Source organism: Psilocybe cubensis, chromosome 12 (genome assembly GCF_017499595.1).
Source record: "Psilocybe cubensis strain MGC-MH-2018 chromosome 12, whole genome shotgun sequence".
Classification (NCBI taxonomy): domain Eukaryota; kingdom Fungi; phylum Basidiomycota; class Agaricomycetes; order Agaricales; family Agrocybaceae; genus Psilocybe; species Psilocybe cubensis.
In genome coordinates, this window is record NC_063010.1 from 205,295 (window position 1) to 230,019 (window position 24,725).

Below are 24,725 nucleotides of genomic sequence, written 5' to 3' on the forward strand. Positions count from 1 at the left end.
CAGATGGAAATCATTGGCTTACCAAGTGTACATTCGTTCCTTCGAACTCATCGCAAACCGACATTTAGGAAGCTCACGAGTGTCATTCCATCATCCAAATCTCGTTCGTACATCCTGAAATGATAGTGGGTAATCAGTTTTCCTAGTTTTGATGAATGTCTCTAAACATGTTACATACCAACAGGTTACACGTAACACGCCTTCACTCGGGTTGGGCTGGCTTCACGATTGTGCCGCAGTGAGAGTGAAGGCTTGATGGGTAAGCGGCTCAATCCGCTCTGCGTGCCCGCCTTGAGCTCACTCAAGCACAGCCCAACCCTTTTTGTTTGGTTTAGCAAGCGATCGAGGATAGATGAGGCCGGAGTAGCAAGGTGCGGACAAACAGCACCAGCGTCCAGCCGAACGGCAACACAGATCGCAAATTGATTTCCCACGTTTCACTTTCTTTTCTTTATCGTCCACCACAAAACAAATTCTACCCATCGTTAGTTCTTCAGTAGTTCCAATCGATCCAGAATCGCAGAAATTGCTCGATTCACTTTTCTTTTTCCCACCAAGGGGGTGCCGGGGTTCAAAAAAAAAACACGACCTCATATTTTTTATTTCGAGGTAATTTGGGCAACCTACCTACCTCGTGACCATTACATAACGATCAAAATCGCCTAAAATGGGAATTGCCAAGGGCCAAGACATTGAACTTCATCAAAATTCACCCAATTTCCCGACATCGGACAGGTCAAAGTGTAAATAAGTAGTTACAGAACTAATAACAACCCCGTTTGCTCCCTTTACATGTGTGGCACACCTATGTCTCTGAGACAGCATCCAGACGGTAAATCAATAATCTCAGTCAAAATCAGGTCAAATATCTGTGTTGCTTGAAGCCCGGCCACCTATCATGAAGATTTTAACCTGAATTTCAACGAGATTGGCATTGTGTTTGTTTAAAAACATAATTTGTCTATGAAATACAGTCCAAAATGCTCTAAACTTGATCACAGACAACTTTGGACCGTGAAATTCCTCAGAAATTAGACAAAAAAAATATGGTACATTTTTTTTTTTTTCGGGGCTGATCGGCCAACCTACCTACCTAGGTGGTGTCCGAATTTTGAACACCGGCACCCCCTTGTTTCCCACCCTTACCCACCCTTGTCATCATGAATTATTTGTAAATTTTATTAGTTGCATCATAGTATAGTATCGAACATGTAAATAATTTTGGTCGCATCTGACATCCTCAATAGCTTGTTGAGCTGAATTTAATCGCAGAGAGGATTTCCCGCCCACCCAGCGGCTCAATCCGCTCTGCGTGCCCGCCTTGAGCTCACTCAAGCACAGCCCAACCCTTTTTGTTTGGTTTAGCAAGCGATCGAGGATAGATGAGGCCGGAGGTAGAAGGACGGAGCTTGAATAGACAGTTTTACCCAGTCATTTGAGCTTCGACAGTGTGCCGGGACCCGTGTGAACAACGCGCCCCGTCACATATTTTTGACTCTCGTCTATTCTCATCGCACTACTCTACTCTCTCTAACTCGCGTTCGCCGTCGCCGACATCTACCATTGCGTTCCCCCTCGGCTTGATCACCCGAGGATACCAGGTACGTCGTGACGGACTTCATTTTTGTGTTAACTTCGTTATTGCTTCAGACCATGGCCAGCAGAGGAGCCACATTGAGAAGTGGTCGAGCACCGAGGAGTCATGCGGCTGCCAGGGACGTGCCGACCACGGGGTCTGACTGGGATCCCCCTGCTTCGAGAGGTGACGACCCCAAGCAGGAAGCCTTGCCTACCGGAATGGAGGAAGGCGGCGCGCGTGGTCGGGATGACCACCGCGGGAATAATCCAAACAACACCGGGAGCGCAGCCGCTGCAGCCAGGCGCGCTCGTAGAAGCTTAAGCTTGAATAGTTTGAATAGGTATATGGTAGACACTGAGATTAATAGTGTCTATAGAAGCTCTGTGAATGATGCACAGACTGTTGTTACTGAAACTAAGGAACTCATTACATCCTTGATGGATAGGTTAAGTAGAATTGAGAATGCTATTAATATGAATGGTAGCATTTTTGAGGTTTCCCGTGCACCAGAGGACTCCGATAACAGTCATGGTCGCGAAGAATCGCAGGAAATTACAATTGATAATGATTACTTACAAATTCAGGAAATGGAAAGGAAACTCACTGAAATGAAGAAGGCATACACGAGACGATATCAATCCATTGAAGTTCAACCGAAAACTGAGAGACGTGGTATATCCACCACTCCCATGTCTCATGATGTCGAAGATCTTATCACGCAAGCGGCGCGTCAACAAACGCAGGCTAGACGGACAGAGGCTATTAAGCCTAGCAACCAGTTACCCGCGGAAAGTTTACTCGGACAGCTTCTGGCCAACCCGAAAGGTAATAGCGGCAAGGAGCATGCCGAGTTAAGCGCCCGAGCACTGGGACCGTTGGACACCGAGGGACACATAATAAATCCCGCGAGATTCAAACCGTTACCGCCTACAGCCCCGGATAAGTATCATGGCGATGCAGACTTTATGAAATTTTACAAATACATTACTCAGTGTGACAGATTTTGTAAAGAGGCTGCATTACCTCCCCAGGATCAAGTAGTGAAATGTGCTGATTACCTTGCCGGAAAAGCATACAAATTCTACTCTACAATGGTGTTCATAAGTGTAGACTCCTGGGACAGGCGACGATTCTTTACTGAACTTTATAATTATTGCTTCCCACCCGATTACAGACTGAAACAAAGAAAGAAACTCGAGAAGTTTTCTCAAGGATCAATGACTGTGGCTGAGTATGCTGCCAAATTATTGATTTTATTCCGCATTGTGGGAAAGTCTACTCCTTTGCAACGCGTAGATCGTTTGTGGAACGGATTGAAACCTGAATTACAATCCGCCCTTTGGAAGGAAGGACTCGACTACGAGCAAAACACGTGGGATGAAGTCATTAGAATTGCTACTCGCTATGAAGTTGCGCATGAAATTGAAAGAAATCAACGACAATATATAAAATACTATAAGCAATACTATGTTTCTGGTAAATATGACTACAAGACACATGATAACAACTATGGTGTAAATAATGACGACGAGCCGAGTGACAGTGATCATGGTCAACTTTCATCGGGGGGAACAGATGATGACTCAGATCAAGACAAGGAAGACAAGGTGTTAGCTTTACCTCAGGATTCAAATGTGAAAGCTAGCGGATATGTCCGAAATGCCCAAATTAAATGCTACAGATGCGGGAAAACTGGGCATATCGGACGTCACTGCAGGAATGTTCGCCGAAACATCTCGTCTACATATAACGAGTCACCGAGTGTAAGCAACCGTGACCGTGCGCTCGATAGTAATAGCGAGAATGAGCACCACGGAGCAACAGACCAGACTGCCAGTGGTTTGGGATCATATTTCATGGAAGTTGAAGTGGCTATGTGTGACATTGCAGACACAGGGTTGAACACAGATATTTACAGTTACAGTGACCACTCTGCTATTGATACTACGGCCTCACAAGGAACTAATGTCGAACTGAGCGAATTACACGTTGATCAAATCCTCGTATCCGAAGATTTGGAGGGCGGGTGGACACAACTTGCACAAACCGTGACAGCCCAACTTCAGGATGAAGATGTTGACCTCGAGCCGGAGAAAATTGCTACATCCCTTTTTGATGCAGATTCTTTGGTTAAACAAGGTATCGAGTGTCAGAAATCTTGCCCTATCGAGTTCACCCATGAAAGCGGCGACATAAGTCATTCCTTTGGAATGCCTGGAGGGCGTATGTGACGGCGGCATCCTAATAGGGAATGCCGAGCATATCCGGCATGGACGTGCCGGAGCGACACAGTTTTCTATCGCTTTCCACAAGTTTCGTATTTGATATTTCTCTCATTATTCTATCTATGACGTATGTACTACAGTAAGGTATATAAGCAGTAGGTAGAGTAGGTAGAAGGACGGAGCTTGAATAGACAGTTTTACCCAGTCATTTGAGCTTCGACAGTGTGCCGGGACCCGTGTGAACAACGCGCCCCGTCACATCGTCGTTACAGGCTTGATCAATTTTAGCTTGATAATCCAGGGGAATGGATACAAAATAGGACATACCGCCCAAGACGTCCCCAAAATCGTATTTGTACTGTACATGTGTGGGAGTACCGCTCCACTCTGTCCTCCTAATTGGCCTGTGGATTCGACTTTATGCGAGGAATACATGCTTCTGGTATTCGTTTGGCTTGATGAAGTCACGGTGAGAACATACTCGTCCGAAGAAACGTTGTCTTCGGAGATAGGCAACACGTAGTTAGTGGCTTTAAGCCTAGTCAGAGGGAAGGGGAACGAGATGATGGTGGTAGGTGTTAATGGAATCAAACCTCCAGGATTAGAAACTGAGGATGTGGCGGTCTTCAAAAGAGTATGAAAACATGACATCGATAAGAAATAGGGGCAACATGAAGATGGTTCAGGTCCCTTACCTGGATAGAGGTAATTGTGGGAACGATAGCAGTAAGATTTTGTTGCTGGGAGACTGCTATAACATTGGAGCCTGTGGCTACATGGGTGACACTGTTGGTACCAAATGGTGTGTTTGTAGCGTTCAGAAAAGTCATGTCAGATGTGGCTGTTAGGCCCATGTTAGCTACTACAATTGTATGGTGTAAAAAGCGAAGATACTAAGGATGCTAAGACTGTGCCATTTGTTGTTGCAATACCTTGTTTTAAGAACAACCAGCAGTCGCTAGCGGTTGCCCAACTTGTCCGAGGCCGACCAACGATGCATCCAAACAACTTACAGTGTTACCGATGAGTCTTATTACCGAAGAAGATCTTGTTGTAGCAAAAATTAAAGCATTGCAAATCCGAAATATTAATCGTGCTCAAATTGGAAGAACTTCAAACAAGTAAAGTCTGAGGCTGTGATCTGCTTATTAAACTCCAAGATTAGCGCCTACTATTTCTCAAGGAAACCTACTGAACTTCCACTAATAGCCTTGTTCATATAACGGCCCTATTTGATACATGTTTTAAAGTGCTGGAATTCGAGTGGGTCCTGACCTGCCCTGTGGTTATGGCAGATGTGCAAGTTGATATATAATTGAAACGGATTGCCCTTGAGGGGGTCGCTTGACAACGGGGCTCAAGGGGCCGGTCGAATTGATCGACATGCATCCGCAGCGTTTGATGTCTGGCGAATGTAAAAAAATACAACTATCAAAACCTACTTCCCGCAAATTTTGAAGATCCTTAGTTCTTCTCCTAAAACCCCTCAGAGCTATGACCATGCTCTACCGATGCCGGATTTTTGAACCTAATGCTTTCTGGCTAATTTGACCGCTTGTAAATTTGGAGATGATAAAGGTAAAGTATTGACCAACTTACAGCAGAATTTGACCTCGGGTTGGCGCTTCGTACTGATGAAGATGCGCTAAGACTTAAACTATCAGGAGCGGAGTCCAGCATAGACAGGACAGTCAAGAAGTGGACTGATACTGTGAGGTGAGAATAAAGCGCAAATAACGAGCTGTAAGAAAAGAGAAAGTAGAACTACGGAACTGTTAATTAGTCGTGAAATAAGTCGTGGGTAGCCGTTCGGATGCACCATTATGATATTCGACAATGAAACCACTACGTTCCAAAGGCCGGTATTTAGCCATAGCAACACAATTCTTGCCAATGCGGGAACTCTGCTTCTTTGGAAGTCAGTCATTTTTACGGCGAATTCCCAAACGTTCGAACCTGTTCTTCCGAGTGATAGATAAAAAAAATTGATGCCATGATAATATAAGGAGTCCAGCGCAGATGCAGGAGTTCAGGATTGCATTCACGAACAAAGCTGAGAGCACGAGATCCTGAACCATATTTGATTATTTTTATAGTCATATAGGAAATCATGGAGCTTGCCTTCCGGTAATAGTTCCAGATTGCTGTAGATCTGGATAACCAATTAGTCTGCGACATACAACAGGGGGTAAATGGCTACATACGGCGACATAATGGACCCTTTCAGGAATCAATTACAATTAGTGTCATTGCCCTGAATTAAGTTCAATTTCACTTGAACACCTCACCGATCGATATAGCTTGAACGATTGTGTTAGCATAACTGTGAAGTTTGATTGGGATGATACACGCACCTACTGGAAACAAAATGGGAGGTACCTAACGAGAAACACAGAATTATGAGAATAACGCAGTAAGGTTTTGGTCATAATCTGTCGTACTGCTAGAACGGGAATCAAGAGCAATTCCCCCGACCCTGGAACGAGATGTTTAGCAGAAACAGCGGAAAGTAAAGGGGACAAATCGACATGCCCTTCCATATTCGATGAACGCAAAAAGATTGGGAAGATGCCGCCACTAGGCTCGAGATCAGATTAATCACATTCTTGAAGGGTTCATTAGCCATTAATTAATCAGGTAGAATAGGCAACCATTTACCGTAAGTACGGTGGCACTATTTGATGTAAAATGTGTGCATGAGTCATATTTTAAACGAATGAGTACCATACTGTGCAGTAGAGTCTGGATAGATGAAACCCCAAAGAATATAATCCGTTTTCACTATAATTCACATTTAAATGCTTATTAATCAATAATATTCATTAAAGTGATACCTTGAGCAGTGGTTAGACCTTGCAAGGTCGTGGTGGAGACCCTAGACACTCTGTAAGAGGACAATAACTGTAGTTTGTTTACACACGTACCAAAGCCAAGAAACCTAAGTACAGTTTGACATTAGACAATATGGCCCACGTAATTAGAAACCTACCAGTAATTTTATTTGAATAGAATGACTTGACCTACATCAGCGTCAAAAAAGGAAAGCCTATAGAACTAAGACTTAAGACCAACGTGAAAGCGAACATAACACTGGAATGTAGATCAAGATGATAATCCTATAAAAGAGTCGTAAGAAACTGACCTATTACACGTATTTGCACCTGCAAGATATGAGTTAACATATGGACTTTGCTGCAGAAAAACGTACACGTTACCCCATATTGCTGTGGCCAAGTTGAAAGCTATAAGGTCGACGGAGTTGAGTTTCTTGAACGCTATCGAGTCAGGTGAGTATGGCGAGGCCATATAACCGATATGACTCGGGGTCTTGGGTTGCGAAGGTCAATGAGTTAGGTACCTAACCTCACACCTGTTGTTGCCGCTGGTCAACGTTTCAACGTTCAACTTTTACTATCGCTGATATCGTTGCCCCGGAAAATTTCGATTTGCGGGAAAGGAGGAAGTCGATGCACATGCGTGGAAATTTATATGAGATAGTCCACCATCAAGCCGTCAAAGGCTCTCCATTACAGTGACCCCTGAGCCTGAGTGACTCTCAGTGTCGAGAACATGAGGCGATGACAGGGGAACGGCTTGCATCAATCATCACATAACCTGGCATCTCAGAATCGCGTTGTCAAAAGTTGAAACTCGACATTCCAAATTTTGATTTGATGCTATTTGGCTTTGCTGGTCTAAACTGTCAGAACATAATATGTAATCTCAGCTTTAGACAGTTCAGATTTGCGAAGCGCCGCGATGCTCAGGATCTATACAGTTAGCCTATCATTTATAAGTTCTCGAGGGGAGCTGTGGCAGTGGGGTAGAAGAATTGATATTAGGCACTTTTTTTTAAAAAAAAGTGCACTGGCACCACGGTCAGGCTCAAACCCAGCTCAGCACTTCGGCAACATGTTTTGCACAATATTTGTCATCCATCGGCAGGTTTGCCGAGTGATAGCCGGTACTGTCATCTATTTCTCAGCCGGGGCAAAGCCGGGGTTCTCGACGCGTACACCCAAATCCAACACGCCGGATCCAAATAATCCAACTTCGATCCAACCTTATCCAACATTGAACACAAATTTATACATTCATGTGGATACTTCTGACTGACTTGAAACCATTTGCGCTTAACTTGTACACGCACGAGCAGCCTTTCCGAGGCCTGACGGATGGCCGACATCTCCGACTTGAAGTCGGGTTTTGGATGCGCAAGCAGGGCCTACCCTGACGAAATCAATAGAGGAGCCACTGACGACGCGCATCAAAGTTGAAATCAAGTCTCCATTACAACTAACTGGTATCAAGTGGTCTTTGAAACCAACACCTATTGCGCCTCAAATTAGCCTCCCGAGACTCAAGATATTACTAGCGCAGCCATTGCCTTCTTGCACTATTCAATTTACTCTCTCGTTATGCTTCTGAAAAGGGCCTCCACAGTCCACTTCCTCGGTAATCTCGCCGTGCTAGGTTCTTCTACATTCTGGGGTGAGTGGTACATTCCCTTTGCCAGAACAGGTCGATGAATACACAAGTTCAGGGATTGGAATATCACAAGCGTGAGCTTTTCTTATTCATTTTAATTCATGCAAGAGTGGCTGACTCCAGATGTAGTTTTCGTTACGTCCTCAGGTTTGGTTTCGGGTAGTTGACTGTTAATTGGTTCTCAAACTGGCGTTGTGAGTAGTGACCACAAGGAAAGACTCCGTATAACTATTTTGGTATGTCTTTGTACAGGCCCTTTTCGACGCCTTTAAACATTTGCTCAGGTAATGATGCTATGGTACGCCTAATCGAATGCACCACTGCCAAACTTAACATAAACGATCTAGTGTCATGGATAGCCTCAGACAGGCATTCACTATCTACTCGGGTAGCCTCCTTAGTGATCCAGCATTCCTTGATGTAGTACTGACATGAGAGACAGAGCTTACGCTGTACTTTAACACAATTGCGTATTTCTCACATACGACATTGCCGGCGTGAGTATCGGGGAGATTGCTGACACTTTAATTATACTCAAGATATGAATGGAAAACAGAGCTATCATCGTGAGTATGCATCTACAGAAATAAGACCCAGTACTGATTATCATTTAAAGCTGCCTTACCTTTTTTCTGTAAGTCGTTCTGGAATCTTTCAGTGCGCTTCGGACCGAGCTTCAAGTTTTTTAGGCCCTCGTAGTAATCATGGCACAACTTTTTTTCACCTACAGGATTTATATTTGTATGTATTTCATTACAGCCATCAGTCTTGACACTGCTCACCCATGATGAATCAGTGTCCAAGCAAAAGACCCTTATTCCTATCGTGGCGGTAGGTCAACCACGCTCTACTGTAACGTCACAATCATTTCATGGGCTACATATGTTGTCCGATCAGATCCCCCCTATTCTGTTTCAACTATGTAAGAAAAAATCAAGGTGAAATAACCCTGCCAATAACCAATTTATCTAGGTATTGCGCCAAGTAGGTCATATAGACCTCTATGATAGAACATGCTCACTATGAGTTGAAGTCTTCTTCAGCTCCGTATCGTGAGTCAAACAAGGGCGCTTTCCTCACAGCAATCAATAACAATTTCTTTTTACATAGATCCAATTATATTTCAATCGCGACTCAAAAGGCATGCGTACTGCGAGCGGATCTCGCATTTAACAATCTATCAAATTCTAATAACTTTTTAGAACGTCCTTGCTGCCACTCTGGCAACTGGAGTAGTAATTGATATTGCACTGACAATAGGCCTAAGTGCCTTGCTATGGAAGGAATACATGAGGGGGACGTTCATGCTAAAATCGTACGTGGACTTGTGGTATAACTTGGCACGCGAAATTAATCCTGGAGCTCAAAATAGTACAAGGAGAATGCTTCAACGGCAAATTCTGTTTTCAGTCAACACTGGAATGTGGACAGCACTTGCTGCGCTTGTTGTTTTCATAATTGTAAGTATGTCAATTGAACTCGGATTATGGAGATTTAATATCGACATGTCTGCATCCAGTTTATGAAGACAGGGCCCGACGATTTTATGGTGTACGGATATTTCCATATCATGTCACCAATTTATTTCGTGACTGTGCTGGCTAACATCAACGCTCGCCCTTATCTACGGAGTCAAGTCTCATATTCTATTCCTTCAGCCATAGGCACCATTCCAGGACCGATCAAATTTGCAGAGGTGGGCCGTTTGGCGTTTTGAACAATATTTTGACGATATAAATTGACGATCTGAGGTCAGAATGAAGAAATTAATCATGAATCCCAGTGCTGTTCTGGAGGATATCGGAATCCTTTGGACACGTCTCGAAGTTTTGTCTCCCAGTCCGAGAGATCAAATACTATCCTCGCGGCAGAGTCGGTATCTAATACAGATACAGAGCTTGTAAAATGCGCTCCATGAAGATATTGCCCCACCTATACCCGCTTTACCTGATCCAGGACTGCTCTAAGGTCAGCTAGATGTATATACACAAGGGTCATATGAGTTTGTCCGGATTCTGTTTATGTAGTTTACAGTATCAAGTACAACAAAGGAATGCAGTAATGAAAGAGAATGAAGAATTTAAAGATCGACTCCACTACCGTAAGAAGTGTGATATAGTTGGTTCGTCCGTGTTGTGATAAATGTTCGTTAAGTTGTTCGGGTCTTCAAGGTGCTGGGTTAGTGACGTAGAATATCTGGAACGCGGAATGAGTCAACGTGGGCCCCGTCAATAAATCTCGGCGTTTGAATGTCTTGAAGACCATCGTTAAGTCGTATAGAAATATGGGATCTTCGTCTAAGAAGTTACGTTCTCAGCTGATATATTTAAATTTCGAGGAGCCTATGTCGTACCTTCTTCGCCGTAGAATGGAGAATGCACCCGCAATAGAAACCATTGATAAAACGAAGTAAAGAGTGGTTGACAGTAAAATTATTGTCAAGGGCTCTTGACCAAATGGACTCTGTACTTCACGTTGCATATTCTGTGGAAACGCACTGATGTAGTCCATTTTCGTCAGAATAAAGAACGAGGTAATCCGTCCCATTTTCATGGAGTCTCACCTTGGGCTGAAGGCCGCTAGAGGATCGAAGGTAATTGATGACATCGGCTGACTTTCAACAAGAACGGAAGTTGGTGTTATACTGGAAGGTATGCTAAACGCCTGATTCGGAAGCACGCTGAAGGTTTTCCCGCCGGCAGTGATGCACGAGTCGGTGCCCTGGCAGATGGACACAACGACCACTGTTTCCTGTGCAGATAATGGGAGAGTTCCTGTAAACTCTGGCGGCACTGGTATATCTGTCACGGGGAACGAGCCTTTATTCTGCGATTGTTGAGATGAGGCATTGGTATCAGAGTTCGACGTTGAATCTGGAGAGTCGTGGGGACCCTCCTCAGGTGTAGCCTGGATGGGATTTAAGCTTGAGGAGTGTATTTGCATTGCTTTGAACTTACCGAGCTACCAGAATGTGGAATAGGATGAGGTGATTCCTGTTCAGGCGTGGAGGGTGGTCCTCCATCTACAGGTTGTGCAGGAGGACGAAAGGTCAAGGGAGATGGTGAAGGTGGTGCAGGAGCGGGGGTAGGCTTTGGCGCCTGGGTCGGTGTGTCCTGTCCGATATTTGTGGTTGGCGTAGGTTTAAAATCACCAAGGCTAGGTGGAGGTGCCAAATTTCCGCCACCACCACCATCACTGGGACGGAATATAATTTTGTCATCGACAAAAGAATGTGTGTGAGTTGGGGACGGCAATGATGTTGCCCTGCCAGACCCTTCTGTTAGACGTAGAGCCTGGCTGGCCATGTAATGGGATATATGGGAGGTATAAGTCAACCATGGTTCTGTGTTAAGAATAATTTACTTTTGCTATCTCACGGACTGCCTCAGTACATCGGTCCAGCAATCCATCTGTCAATCTCCGAATGAAAGACTGCGTGCAGAGCCATGCGTTCAAACCACTCCATCAGAAGCTCAGATAGTAAAAGAAATGTCCCGCCTCTTTCAGAAGAATTGTGGTTCTTGTATTTATTGGGTAGGTGGGTCAAATTTGTCATTACCACTTCAGGTTCTCGTTTCAATTAAAAGGCATTGTCGGTATTGACTTGAGCGTGAATGGCAGATGTTCATCTCGTATGTACCTCAAAGAACATAATCAAACATGATGGGGTTGCTTTGTTTTCTCGAGAGAACGGCAAGGAGGATGGCCGACGCCTCTGAGACTTGCTATAGTCCGACTCGAGATTTGCTGCCTTGGCTTTTTCTTGGGTCCGGCCTCTTCTTCCTATTTTTATCCCTTGCTTTAAAAATAGACATCAGTATTTCCCGCTACTATCTCGAAGAATGCAATTCCAAAAGCCAATGTCATTTTGAAGTCTTCAATTATTGAATCCTCATGGTTTTGAATCTTATATCGTACTAGATGAAGTGATATTTGGTCATATGCATGTGAGACATGAGAGTAGAGAAGTAAAGATTTCAATGACATTTTGTTCCTGATGGCGATGCGAAATCAGGATCAAGTATCGGTATGACATCTAGCAGGTTCTTCTGGGAGCATGAGAGTCTATTGAGCTTCGGTGTCATATACCTTGCCATTACAAATCCACCTTTGTCTCTTCTTTGAGCAGGATTTTCCTAGTTGTACAACACATCCCCCAGCTAGATTCATCATGGAGACTCAGCGGCTCAGCAACAGCGCCGCAGCGCGCTTGGACATTGTCAGTGACTTGTCACTGCTTGGATCTGTAGCCCTATGGGGTGAGTATGTCTGTTGTTTTTGTATCCTCATGCTTACGTTGTGCGTTTCACTTCTCCAGGCGTAGGTATATCACAGACGTGAGTATTGACAATGGTCTTTTATCAAGAGTTCATCTAACTCTGAACTATTAGATTTAGGTTCTGTATCAAGTATGATTGATTTCACTTCGATGCACAATAATGTCTTCATTGCGGGTTGCACAGGGCAGGCAGAGAGCCAAAGGCACTCAAGATATTTGTACGTTTCACTGAAGTCCCTCTTTTTGCTTCCCTAATCAGCTCGTTGATCAGGTATCCTGGCTGTGGTATTAATGTTCATTGCCACATTCACGACAACAATTTTCTTATTTAATTTACGAAGCATTTCCGACACATTACGCCAGATATTCACCATCTACACAGGTACCAGTTCAAATTGATGGAATTGATAAGTGGACCTCTGAATTCCCATAGGCATAACCCTGTTCTTCGATACAGAGTTACTTTTTAAAAATTCTGTATCCTCGGGGTAAATCTAAAAATTCCAGAAAGCAATTTCATTACTCAACACAGAGATGCTGTTGTTTGCAGATATGTGCTTGTAAATATTGACAAATCCCACTTCTTAACCCTGTTCTGATACACATTTTAGATGCCTTATTTATGTACGGTGGGTATAACCTCATCTCATAGACACGCTAGCTTATCATGGACCGAACTTAAGGCCCTCGTTGCCGGATCAGCACAGTCATTTTTTGCGTATAGGCTTTGGATTGGTATTGCCCCTCCGTGATCCAGAATAACCCAAAGTAACTCATTTCGCACCCCAACAATAGTGTCCAATTTCAAATGGATCATTCCCGCGACGGTGGTACGCATGTTATAGCCTGGTCCGATTGTTCACTAAGGATCGTTTAGGCGCCAGCCGTGCTTCTTCAATTGTGTGGGTGGTAATAAACAAACTAATGTATGACCTTGACATTTATATATTCTGCAGTAATTCCTCCTAGTACGTCTAATATTTGCTGAAAGCACTGATCTTTTGTCAATCTTTCTCAGTATTTTTTAGAGCCATCACGTAGGACATTACATGACCTCCGCACTATCTCAGCAACTGACACATATTTAAGATCGGACGCAATATCTAGCGATACTCAAAAGGAATGTGCTAGGTATTCATAACGGAAGTGATTAAAATCTCATTTTTAGGACCAATAGGATCTTTTGATTATATCTCTAGTAGTCGGAGCGATCACAGACATATTGCTGTCTGCAGGACTCTGTTCGCTATTGTGGGGACATTTTGTTACGACTAGCTCGGTTCTGAGACCGTGAGCAATCATCCATTCATACCCTACCTTAACAATAATTCAATCGCTCCAGAACAAAGGCAATGCTTCAGCGACTAATGGTTTTCTCGATCAATACTGGAATATGGACGGCTCTCCTAGCAACTTCAATTGTGGTGGTGGTATGCCTGATCCCTTCATCTCACAGATATGCGACTGACGTCAATTTAACAAAGTTCTTCCGTACAATCACCACCGACTTTATGGTGTTTGGATACTTTCATCTGCTTTCCCCTCTCTACTTTACGACCGTCATGGCCAATCTAAATGTACGGCGATACCTTCACGTAACCGGAAACATCTCACTTTCAGGGCCGAGCACAAACACGCATAGCGAGATGCAGTTCGCAACCGTATGTGCGACCCTTTCTCCAAGTACTTCTTCTACTGACACTCTCTGTATTTTATAAACATATTTAGGTCGAACTTGATGAGGTTTTTGACCATGATGAATACAGGAATACGTCTTCCTTGCATCCTCGGAGGTCACCGTGGCACATGACGGCCAGTAATCCTTCCTCGGAAGCATTGAATCCCTATATTATTGAATCTGAAGGAGAGAACGTTGACGACGTGAAAGAAGGTCCTTACTCAGTGGTAGCCATGTGATTGCCAGTCCATGGCATCGACTCGAAAGCAGATATGCAATCCAATCTGGCATCCCATTTCAACAACTTCGCAGCGCGAAATGCTCTTAAATATCTTGTTGCATCAATACAGGCGTTGAATTAACTTTATTATGCCCAGGCGCAAATGGAATAACTATAATACATGGTGAAAATTACCACATTCCATCACTTTAGACTCTAGGATCGTTGACATTAGTAACACATGTCGCAGTCATGGTGTTGAAAATGTGTGTTGGAGGGTATTATCTTCTTTGGTGGTGGAAAATGTGCTCTGCATATGCATGGGGAAGACAATAGGTGTCCTTCCAACATCACAGTCAGTAGAGTCTGCTCGATCCCTCCTGCTAAGAGAATGGCGGGCATTCAGCGACGCAAGAAGGGAGTTAACATATACTGTTGAAAAGGTAGAACATAATCAGACGTCTGTGATAGCTGTAGAAAAGTCTAATATTTACGTTTGCTCAAGGCGAAATATAATCCCATGAAGATGAAGCGCTGAGGCCATATGGCGTACTATTCTTAGACATGAGATTTCTGAGGTGAAAAGGAGGGTTTCCATGCATCGACTTACGGTTACGAGACAGGCAACGGCACAAATGCTATAGGTTATGCATTAAATATTGATACAATAAGTAATGATGACCGAGTCCTACCTTGTCAAAAGCCCTATGTAGAAGGAACTGAGCTAATCACATCAGAACTCGCAAGGACCCAGATGACGTACCAGTATTAATACTGAAGGCCATCATTATTTTGAGAATTGAGTCCGTCCTGGAAGGCTTTTTCAGTAATAAAATCATACATGACACAATATGGCCTACCGTTTGATCCCTGTACGGCTGTTAAATAAAAGTGCACATAGTGAAACTGCGACCAACGAGTCGGCAAATGCCGCGGCGGCAAAGCTGGTATAGAGAAGATACTACCAGAATAAACATCAAGGATATCTATGAGCACCGTAGCCAATACGCCCAAGAAAAGGGGAAGCTTACGGAAACTTGATTCATTCGTTCAAATGTTACAAGGATGAACCTGTTCAAATCGTCAGATGGAAGTACTCTGAATTGAAGAAGAAAACGAACGCTCTGGAAGCGAAGCCTGCCTCGCAAAGTCTACAACATCAGTATCGTGCAAAGCAGAAGATATTAAAGCGTTGCTGACCCGTTCCGGTGGCTATAACATCCAGAGTCAATATTCAAAGGCCGGCTGTTCAATCAAGCACTCACCAAAGACAACAATAGAAAATATTATCTGTGGAATATAAGAATAGAACTATATTCATATCAATTTCAATACTCACGATGATGACGGGAAGAACCACCCTCAAAATGGGTCGCCTTGGACCACATACTATAATGCCCATTAAACGCCTTTCACAGAAGTTAAATGTGAGGATACTCACATGATGACACCCGCCTCGCAAACAAACTGTATTTTTGAGTCCCATCTGTCAACCAAAAACTTGGAGATGGTAATCGGGATTACCTTCTGACCATAATGTCGCTCAAGTTCTAAGAATAAAAAAGACTCAGGCGGCCGATACACGACTACCATTGGGAGAATGTATACGAACCGTAACATACACCCCGGCCTGCATTTCCACCTGTAAGCGAGACGGTGAAGACTTTTTTGAAAGAACGTACCAAAATCGACCTTGTAAAAGCGAAGAGTAGAACATAAGAACATAGTGCATGTATTAGAAATGAGTGGATATACCAAGTTGGCGCTTCAAGCACTGAATATGTTCCAAAATTGGAGACAAGATAGAAATAAATTCCATGTGCAGTGAAAGCAACATGCATTGTGTCTAATAGCCTACCACAGCTCACGTTAGCAAAGATGGGAGCCAACGAATAAAGTGACATACCACAGAAACAATATCTTCAAGTCGGTCAATGAGGAGTGTGCATGAAGAGTATCTCGAGTTACTCACAGCTGCTCTGAACCATCGCCCATCTTTATGTGTGCTGGAAAAGAAGATAAAGGTCTGCACACTGGTTACACCATAGAGTCTATAAAGCAAATGTTTAGCAGAGAGTCGGGTTATCCATAAACTAACGCACATGCAAGCCAGAAGACACCCAAGCAGAGCTGCACCAAGCGTACTATCGAGCTCCATCTGGGACCCCTCTGTATTCCCCTCCAATGACTAAATAGTCACAATCCTCAACACGATGTCTCGATGTTCTCGATGGACGCAGATTTGTCTAACGCGAGTTGGGAAGTAAAGAGTCGAGTTGCCACGCGCAATGAACAAGAAGCTTTATCATACCCCGTCACTCCGAGCTTGCAACATTCCCCGAGGTTTGGTCAGTGTAGTCGGCCTCATCCGTACTGGCGATCATGCGGGGACCTGTCAACCTAGCGTTTAAAAATAGAATTTCCCTCTAGCTGAAGTGATAACCATCTTATGAGTGTGGTGGTGAAATCAATAAGTGGGGCATACTTCCGACCCCAAGTCTAAAGAATCATCTTTTCCAATCGGTGGTTATATTATGTGGAGAAACGATTGATTAGAGGTTGTATAGTGCTGATGTTACCACAAAGACACTATTGAACAAGACTTCCAAAGTCGGTATACTTGTTACATAACGTATGAGAACGTTGAAAGTTTTAGGGATTTGGGTCGGAGAATGAATAGGTCGAGAAAAATCAACTGCCCAAGCCGTTCGGCTTTAATAGCATCAATCAATGTCAAGTTGCTGTCATTGGCCAATCGATGTGTATATCAAAGCACGCATGATGTTGCCCCATTTTTCCTGCATTTTTCCCAGCAATGAGTCCTGACTGAAGTTAACAACTGCAACTTTCTTGCAAGGTCAACACTTATTACAATTAGAATAGAAATCAGATCACGCGGAAATTCAAAAGTTCAGCGCAAAATTCAGCGGAGATTCAAATTACCGAACCAGAAATGGTTCGGCAGCAGCTTCTCACGCCAATTTTTCACGTGGGTTCTGCCCAGGCCTCGAGGACTTTGACTCTGGACTTTTCCTTGCCTCTTTGCTGAGCCAGTCTGCAAACCCTAGATGGGTGTCAGGATATGGCGTTTCTGTGCTTCTGCTGTACGTGCTTGAACCCTCTTGCACATCGAGCCAAGCCATGCTTATGACACAATATGCAACACCCGACATCGACGGTCACCGAGGGTCACTACATTCTATGTTCACACTACCAAACCCGCCGAAACGCCATATCACCATGCTCCTAGGATTATGCACGTAGCCTGCACGTAGCTATGAACTTTGTGGTTGGATATTTTAATAGCTTCTTCGATTGGTAAAATGATGAACTGTCACTCTTAGGTTGGGTAACGGTGGGGGAATGTTACCGGCTTCTAGTCCATGAAGCTTGTTTACACGTCATTTGGGAGTTGGAGACCTTGGCAGGAAATATCTGAAGGTACCATTGTTGAACGTTGACGCGGACGCTCCTCGGTTTATTGCTTGTCAAGGTGTCGCTTTTCGTTTCCAATATTTAACCCTCATTTACTAAAGTAATAACGCGCACTTTTTACGCTCCCGAGTCCCCGCGCTCGATTGATAGGCCAGATCCGACGGACTTCTCTAATATGTGCATGCTACAGGTAGAATGAACTTTCCTGTAAACATGGTTAGCGCATGTCGGAAGCGAAATCTTGACCGTGGTGCATATTCCTCCTAACTTGCGGTACCTATGTGCTCAGTAGTGCTGAGGGAAGCCCATCGAAGAAGCATATCCTTTCCTGGTAATGGTATCAGTCGGAGGTTAGGACCTTTGCCCCTTTCACGTTCTGGTTCTTGATTTACCACAATAGCAGGCTTTACAACTCATTTAATTTGAACGCACAGTTGATTCTAGAACCGAGAACAGAAGACCGTTTTGCAATGTAACCCGAATAGCAAAATGCCGAGGTGATGTACTTAACGTTGTCGTAGTGGTATAAGAGAAGGAGGAGCGAAAACGAACATTTGGTTTTCCCATCCCGTTCAGTATCGGCAGCTACATTACCATGAGCGCACCTCTTTCAGCATACCCTTCCGACTCTGGGATAAGCGTCGGTAACGACGCTGATGTCACGACATTCCTAGCATCACCTTCTCGCGAGCCTACGGATCTTCCTCTGCCGGAACACTCTGACTCTCTCTTGCAGTCGTTCACCGACACTGTGCCTCCGAATCATCCATACCGCACGTTGGTGCTCTGCTTTGACGGCACTGGTGACCAGTGAGTGATTTTTTGTCATACATTATGTTTATGGCAGAATAAGCCTACAACTAACATTCCCTATATAGGTTCGATGCCGACGTGAGGAAGATGTTTTTTGTTACTTGGATGTTGAGACTAAAGCAGAAATTCCAAACAACAGAACTCAAACATTGTTGAATTCTTCAGCATGCTAAAGAAAGACGATCCCAACAAACAACTCGTCTACTACCAGGTTTGGCATGATTTTCTTCATATCTTGCCAACTGATTTCTCATCCATGATCAACTAGGCTGGAATTGGTACCTACACTGTTCCTCAGATTGTAAGCCCTATGATGTCTAAATTCAGTCAGGTATGATTCCACGCGCTCTTCTGCGCTTTTCAAACAATATTAACTTGTTTATAAATATATTTAGACCCTCGATATGGCTATCGCGTGGAATCTTGATGCACACATCATGGGTATGCTACCGTTCTTTATGATTTATCCCTTTCTAACACCCTTCAGGCGGATACGAATTCTTGATGCAAAATTGTGAGATATTCCATGACACTGCTTCCAACTTAACTCATTTGACTGTTCTCTAGATCGTGCTAACGACCGGATATGCATTTTTGGCTTCTCTCGAGGTGCCTACACCGCCCGCTGGTGAATACCTTTTTCCATGCCTTCCTTGATTACCATCTTGTTCTTACATTTTCTGCAATGATATTTAGCTTAGCTGGTATGATCCACAAAGTGGGGCTGCTGCCTACGTGCAACCATCAACAAGTTCCTTTCGCTTACAAAATGTACACCAAAGCGGACGATGAAGGGTGGAAGCAGTCGAATGCTTTCAAGAAGACGTTCTCTATTGACGTCGATATTGAGTTCTTGGGTGTTTGGTGCGCACAATTTGCAATGCGTTCTGCTAGTGGCGTTTCATTAACTCTTCATACTGTCACTTAGGGATACCGTCAGCTCCGTTGGTCTGATTCCACGTCGCCTCCCATTCACTACGTCAAACACTGTGGTCCGCACCTTCCGACATGCTATTGCCTTGGATGAACGCCGCGCAAAGTTCAAGGCCAATCATTGGAACAAGCCCAACCCCACGGAGCAGCTTCTCAGTGTTACCGATCAAGCTATTGAGAAGGAGTCCAAGAAGAAGAAAAAGAAAGAACACTCGAATGGGCATAAGAACGGCCACAACAGCTATAAGGCTATGGAAAGGAAGTACAGCAAAGACAAGACTGCGGAAACTAACGTTGAAGAAGTACGTTCTTGTTCATTGCGTTGTGTGCCCTTAGTTGACAGACCGTCTAGGTTTGGTTTGCAGGTTGTCATTGTGGTACGATTCATGCTTAAGTGTATAGATTGAATATAGTTCAACTAATATCATTTTTACTATCTGGCAGACATCGGTGGCGGATCAGGTTAGTGTTCATCGAATGCATTGCAGGATAATTAACCGATTCTGATCCCTCAGTCGCAAATGCTGTAAAGCCTTGTCTCGCCCGTATCCCCCTTCGCTGGATGATCCGCGAGTGCTTCAGGAACCACAGTGGTATCATGTTCCACGTCGACGGCCTCAAAAAGGTCGGCCTGGACCCTGCGAGCTTGTACCCCATCGTCCTTCCCCGCCCTCCGGCGTTGACCCTTGACCATTCCTCACCTTTGACATCGCAAATACAGACGATCCCCAAGAAGGCCCCTGCCCCTCCCAGCGACGATGACGAAGAGACTTCTGCCCTCCTCAGTCCTTCTGAGGAGCTATTGGAATCGGAGGAGCTTGCGGATCTCAAAGATTCACTGGCTCCAATCTATGACCAGCTCAGTCTTGCGTGGTTCTGGTGGCTCTTGGAACTCATCCCTTTGAGGTTCCGTTATCAGGACTCAGACAACGACACTTTGTGGATCTCCAAGCTCAAAATTAACTTTGGTCGTGGTAGACATGTTCCTAAGCAGAGACGCCATGGCGTGAAGGTACACAGAAGTGTGAAGACCCGCCTCGAGGCCGAGCACGCTGATAAGACGAAATACAAACCCAAGGCCAACCTCAAGTTGGAATGTGTTACCTGGGTTGATTAGTTATTTACGGTCTTCTAAGTTCTACTTCAGTCGAACTTTTTCGAGTTTTTGTAAGGTATAGTTGATGTTGTGTAGTCGTGGTTGCTTTGCAAATTCATGAACGTAAACTTCAGCAAGGAATTCAAGGTCCGATGATGCCGATAAGATAAGATCGTCTAAATTCGCTTCCGCTTTCGTCGCTGAGAACACAAAAAATGACTCTGCCTCTTACCACTCTGACTCTGAATGATATTCCGGCCCTTTCTATCAAAAGGCGCCAGATTCTCAACCTTTTTGATACTTAGAACCCCTTCTATACCCGCTAGACAATATCTATCCACCTCGAGTCAATTACAACACTCACTGCAAATCCCAAAACCAAACCAGACCAAAACCAAGAACTCGCGCACCATGGGCAAGAGAAAGTCTTCCACACCCGGAGAAGAGAATTTGCTGCTCCCCACACCACCTTCAACGCTTCCTATTGTCGATACACACACACACGTGGCTTCGACATTTGACTTCTATAGAGGCAGGTACAAGGAGGGGAAATACCAGACCGTGTATGAGTTTATCAAGGCGATGTATCAGGGGCGAAATGTGGAGGCTGTAGTGGATGTGTGGTGCGAAGCTCCAGTAAATAAGACCTGGAAAGAATTCGCGGACGCCGCTGCCGATAAAGAGAAATGGGGCGGGTTGGAGTATTGGTTCGTCATGGGTACGTCGTGTTCTTGACGCCTGATGCACAGTAAGATTAATAATTTCTGTTTCGATAAGGCGTTCATCCGTGAGTGTTCGAATTGTAACGAAGCCTTGAAAGGGGCCAATAATTGTTGTTCTAGTCATGACGCAAAATCCTACACCGATGAGGTGGAAAATGACATGTTCGTTGTTCAAATTTGCGTGCATGTATTTGTCAACGAAATCTCATGACACGTCCTTCATACAGTCTAGAAGCCATGGCGCACCCGCGATGTGTTGGATGGGGAGAAATGGGGCTGGATTACCACTATGACAACTCCCCTCGGGATATTCAACAGGCTGTATTTACACGTCAATTGAAGCAGGCCGTCAGACTCGGGAAACCTCTCACAATACACACTCGCGAAGCTGACGACGATACAGAGCGTATTCTAAAAGCTGAGGTCCCGAAAGATCACAAAGTGCGTGCCATCACCTATCGATGTACGAATATGACTGAAGAAGTGTTCAACGTCAGATTCATATACATTGCTTTACCGACTCACCTGGCTTCGCACAAAGACTATTAGATCATTTTCCTAACCTCTATATCGGAATAACTGGTCAGCTTCATCCAACAATCCCATTCGTTTGACGCTGACCTTACTTCGTAGGCGTCATTACTTATTCCACCAATGTGGACACGTCGACAGTGGTTCAGAATATGGTCGCCCCACCTTCAGAACCTCTTTCCACATCCCCTACATCAATGCGCATTCTCCTCGAAACCGATGCACCGTTCATGGTTCCCTCCAATCTATACGACGATCTTCCTGCGATCCGTGGAAAGAAGCTACCTGTCTGCCACACAGCAATGATACCATGGACGGCCAAGTTTGTAGCCGACATTACAAACAAAGCAAGGCTTCCTCCAGCGCCACCTATTGCAGCACCTGCGGACGAAGATACTGCAGGAATCCCACAATCTGTTGATATTACGCAGCCTGATTCATGGGACGCTGATATTGTTATGAGAGTCGCTAGGGATAATGCTCGAAACGTCTACGGGGTATAACGACAAGTAGATTAGAGTCGTATCCTGTACCTTCGCATCCTCTCAATTATAATGTCGTTCAGGTCGTCGTCAACTTGATATCGCTTCGCAAATGCCTTTCAACTTCGACCTAGGGATTATGAAATTCAAGGTACCGTTGTATTTATCGAGTTCATTCAGTTGATTTATATCACCTCAGGCGGCGTTGCGATGTGTACCTGCATTATTTCTGGTAAACCTGTCCTCAGAATCTATTGTGAATACATGTCTGTCTCGGTCTCTGCTTTGACCTTTGTCTCATAACCGATGATGGGCGTGGCAGACGTGAAGTTGACATGCCTTTCCCCCGGCTTGCAGCGCGCTGTGCGTATTCAATTTCAATTTCAAATGTTAAAGCGCCTTTCGTTGAATCGCTCCGAATATTGCGTGGTTTGGTCGCTCATAACCTGTAAGAAATTTTCAGCGTTTCTGTCATTTGACATCGCTCATTTCAATACCAGGTCGTGGTTCAACCGTTTTCTATTCAAAATTCCTATTACCTCTGTTCCCTCCGCAGATGATCTTGTCAGAGCTGTTATGTTCAAATGCTTGCAACCGGGATCTGTGTGGGTCTGCAAACATGCCTTTCAACGAATATAAAGCTAGAACGTTGGATGGGTGTTTGCTAACAAAATGCGTATTTCACTTCCTTTAGTCACAGCCATCTCACCCTTTGTCCTGCTTTTGTCGACTGCTCAGACCACCAACTCGTGGTTTAGCTCCCTTACGCCATGTGTCGTGAATTGTGCAAAATCTGCGGCCGCATCCGCTAATTGTGATGTGTACGTTGTGTCCTATTCATGATCAGACTGTGTTCATTTGTTTTTGTCGTATTTTTCGATTTTAGCACAGATTTGAAGTGCCTTTGTAACTCGTCTACCTTTTTAGCCGATTTCAGAGACTGTGTAGAGCTTTCCTGCCCAATCACAACGACTGCGGACTCTCCTATCAGTGTTTTCAGCAACGCCTGCAGTACGTTATATGTTGTATATTAAACACAATTATGATCTCATTCGTATTTCAGTCAACCTTGATTGGACTTGGGGTGCCACACCTTGTATTCGAAACTGTGCTAGCAACGCGGCTCAAATTGTTGGATGCAACTTGTAAGTCGAAACCGCTTGGGTTACGATTCCGGTTCGGTACTAAACAAAGTCCTTGCTGCCATCTGAATCAGAAACGATTTCATCTGTCTGTGCAACCACAAGGCAGCGTTTCTTACTGCGCTCTTTACATGCATTCAAAACAATTGCCCGGCTCAGCTTGGTCCCGCTGAGAATTTCATAGCGAACAACTTTGTTTGTCGTGCGTGATGTTTTACTTTGTTCAGAGTTGAGTTCAATGCTGACATGAAGCAGCCATTGTTGATCCCCCTCCGCCAAACTCATAATCCAACAGGAAGTGTGATTATACCTGTGGCCTACTCTGCCACTGGTCGCCAGTGTTTACCCGAGTCTTCTAATCAGGGATTCTGCGTACTGTTTCATTTCCTTGTAAAGCAAATTAGGAAGGCACTGTTACACAACTTATTCAATACCACTCAAGTTGAGCTTGAGATATTACCCCTTGCGATTTTCTACATTGTGTACATGCGCGAATGCCATCTCGTCTCCATCTGAGAAATAGTTAATCTGGACGGTCCGACTTGATCAGCGTTTTATACTGTATGCCTGCAGCTCGGGCTAAGTATACCTTCTCATTCCACATGACAAGCTTCAACAGAAGAATCCACTTCTCACATTATTCAGATGGTGGTATAAAACCAATGTCCATTATAGCCATCAACTTCCTGTGATGTCGGGATTCCTCGGCCAACCTAAGTTGGGCTTCAATTCATCCTTTCGTTCCTATATCCGGCTTGTGACTTGTGGCCATATAAGATATAATGCAAATCCGGCCTACGCATTCGTTCCATCGCCATCTTCTATGGCACCCATGATCATCACTAGTCCCATAGCGCTTGGTTCACTTTTGATTTTATCGCGTCAGGTTCTCGGTCAAAATGCTAATATCGCCGGAATTGCGCAGTGTACCTCTGGTTTAGCTGATTGGGTGTGTAGCCTCTAAGTAATCAAATCTACATGGGCTCATGAGTTATCAGAGCTTCAACAGCCTGAATCAAAGTCCGTGTCAGATAGGCACAGACTTATTTAATGTGTGTATTACCGGGACACGTACGTATTCAATTGTGTGAATTTTCCTATT

General features: G+C 44.4%; 8 protein-coding genes across 8 annotated transcripts; 4 read left to right on the forward strand and 4 right to left on the reverse strand.

Annotated features, from left to right (window-relative positions):
- Positions 1-1,653: 1,653 nt before the first annotated feature.
- On the forward strand, positions 1,654-3,810 carry JR316_0012072 (uncharacterized protein; the record flags this gene model as incomplete). The annotated part of the gene is made up of 1 exon (XM_047897709.1): positions 1,654-3,810. One exon carries the CDS (start codon positions 1,654-1,656, stop codon positions 3,808-3,810), a length of 2,157 nt encoding a protein of 718 aa, XP_047742598.1.
- Positions 3,811-4,059: 249 nt separating this feature from the next.
- Positions 4,060-4,634, reverse strand: JR316_0012073 (uncharacterized protein; the record flags this gene model as incomplete). The annotated part of the gene is made up of 2 exons (XM_047897710.1): positions 4,060-4,428; positions 4,500-4,634. The coding sequence occupies 2 exons, from the start codon at positions 4,632-4,634 to the stop codon at positions 4,060-4,062; spliced, it is 504 nt and encodes a 167-aa protein (XP_047742599.1).
- Positions 4,635-5,912: 1,278 nt separating this feature from the next.
- Positions 5,913-7,110, reverse strand: JR316_0012074 (uncharacterized protein; the record flags this gene model as incomplete). The annotated part of the gene is made up of 4 exons (XM_047897711.1): positions 5,913-5,956; positions 6,159-6,183; positions 6,246-6,381; positions 7,013-7,110. 4 exons carry the CDS (start codon positions 7,108-7,110, stop codon positions 5,913-5,915), a joined length of 303 nt encoding a protein of 100 aa, XP_047742600.1.
- A 1,727-nt stretch (positions 7,111-8,837) lies between these two features.
- JR316_0012075 (uncharacterized protein) lies at positions 8,838-10,210 on the forward strand (the record flags this gene model as incomplete). Its single annotated transcript, XM_047897712.1, has 10 exons — positions 8,838-8,858; positions 9,052-9,123; positions 9,190-9,214; positions 9,265-9,276; positions 9,326-9,344; positions 9,403-9,439; positions 9,495-9,607; positions 9,671-9,752; positions 9,812-9,988; positions 10,049-10,210. The coding sequence occupies 10 exons, from the start codon at positions 8,838-8,840 to the stop codon at positions 10,208-10,210; spliced, it is 720 nt and encodes a 239-aa protein (XP_047742601.1).
- A 261-nt stretch (positions 10,211-10,471) lies between these two features.
- Positions 10,472-11,597, reverse strand: JR316_0012076 (uncharacterized protein; the record flags this gene model as incomplete). Its single annotated transcript, XM_047897713.1, has 4 exons — positions 10,472-10,589; positions 10,646-10,789; positions 10,856-11,199; positions 11,250-11,597. 4 exons carry the CDS (start codon positions 11,595-11,597, stop codon positions 10,472-10,474), a joined length of 954 nt encoding a protein of 317 aa, XP_047742602.1.
- Positions 11,598-14,719: 3,122 nt separating this feature from the next.
- Positions 14,720-16,201, reverse strand: JR316_0012077 (uncharacterized protein; the record flags this gene model as incomplete). The annotated part of the gene is made up of 11 exons (XM_047897714.1): positions 14,720-14,901; positions 14,964-15,021; positions 15,080-15,107; positions 15,162-15,174; positions 15,233-15,279; positions 15,330-15,339; positions 15,735-15,759; positions 15,809-15,858; positions 15,911-15,936; positions 15,994-16,019; positions 16,082-16,201. 11 exons carry the CDS (start codon positions 16,199-16,201, stop codon positions 14,720-14,722), a joined length of 585 nt encoding a protein of 194 aa, XP_047742603.1.
- A 2,298-nt stretch (positions 16,202-18,499) lies between these two features.
- JR316_0012078 (uncharacterized protein) lies at positions 18,500-20,767 on the forward strand (the record flags this gene model as incomplete). The annotated part of the gene is made up of 12 exons (XM_047897715.1): positions 18,500-18,714; positions 18,783-18,795; positions 18,857-18,928; positions 18,986-19,048; positions 19,113-19,158; positions 19,205-19,231; positions 19,285-19,345; positions 19,414-19,581; positions 19,646-19,952; positions 20,003-20,027; positions 20,095-20,112; positions 20,166-20,767. 12 exons carry the CDS (start codon positions 18,500-18,502, stop codon positions 20,765-20,767), a joined length of 1,617 nt encoding a protein of 538 aa, XP_047742604.1.
- Positions 20,768-21,157: 390 nt separating this feature from the next.
- Positions 21,158-22,502, forward strand: JR316_0012079 (Putative deoxyribonuclease TATDN2; the record flags this gene model as incomplete). The annotated part of the gene is made up of 6 exons (XM_047897716.1): positions 21,158-21,464; positions 21,524-21,533; positions 21,589-21,630; positions 21,696-21,909; positions 21,966-22,050; positions 22,102-22,502. 6 exons carry the CDS (start codon positions 21,158-21,160, stop codon positions 22,500-22,502), a joined length of 1,059 nt encoding a protein of 352 aa, XP_047742605.1.
- Positions 22,503-24,725: the final 2,223 nt, after the last annotated feature.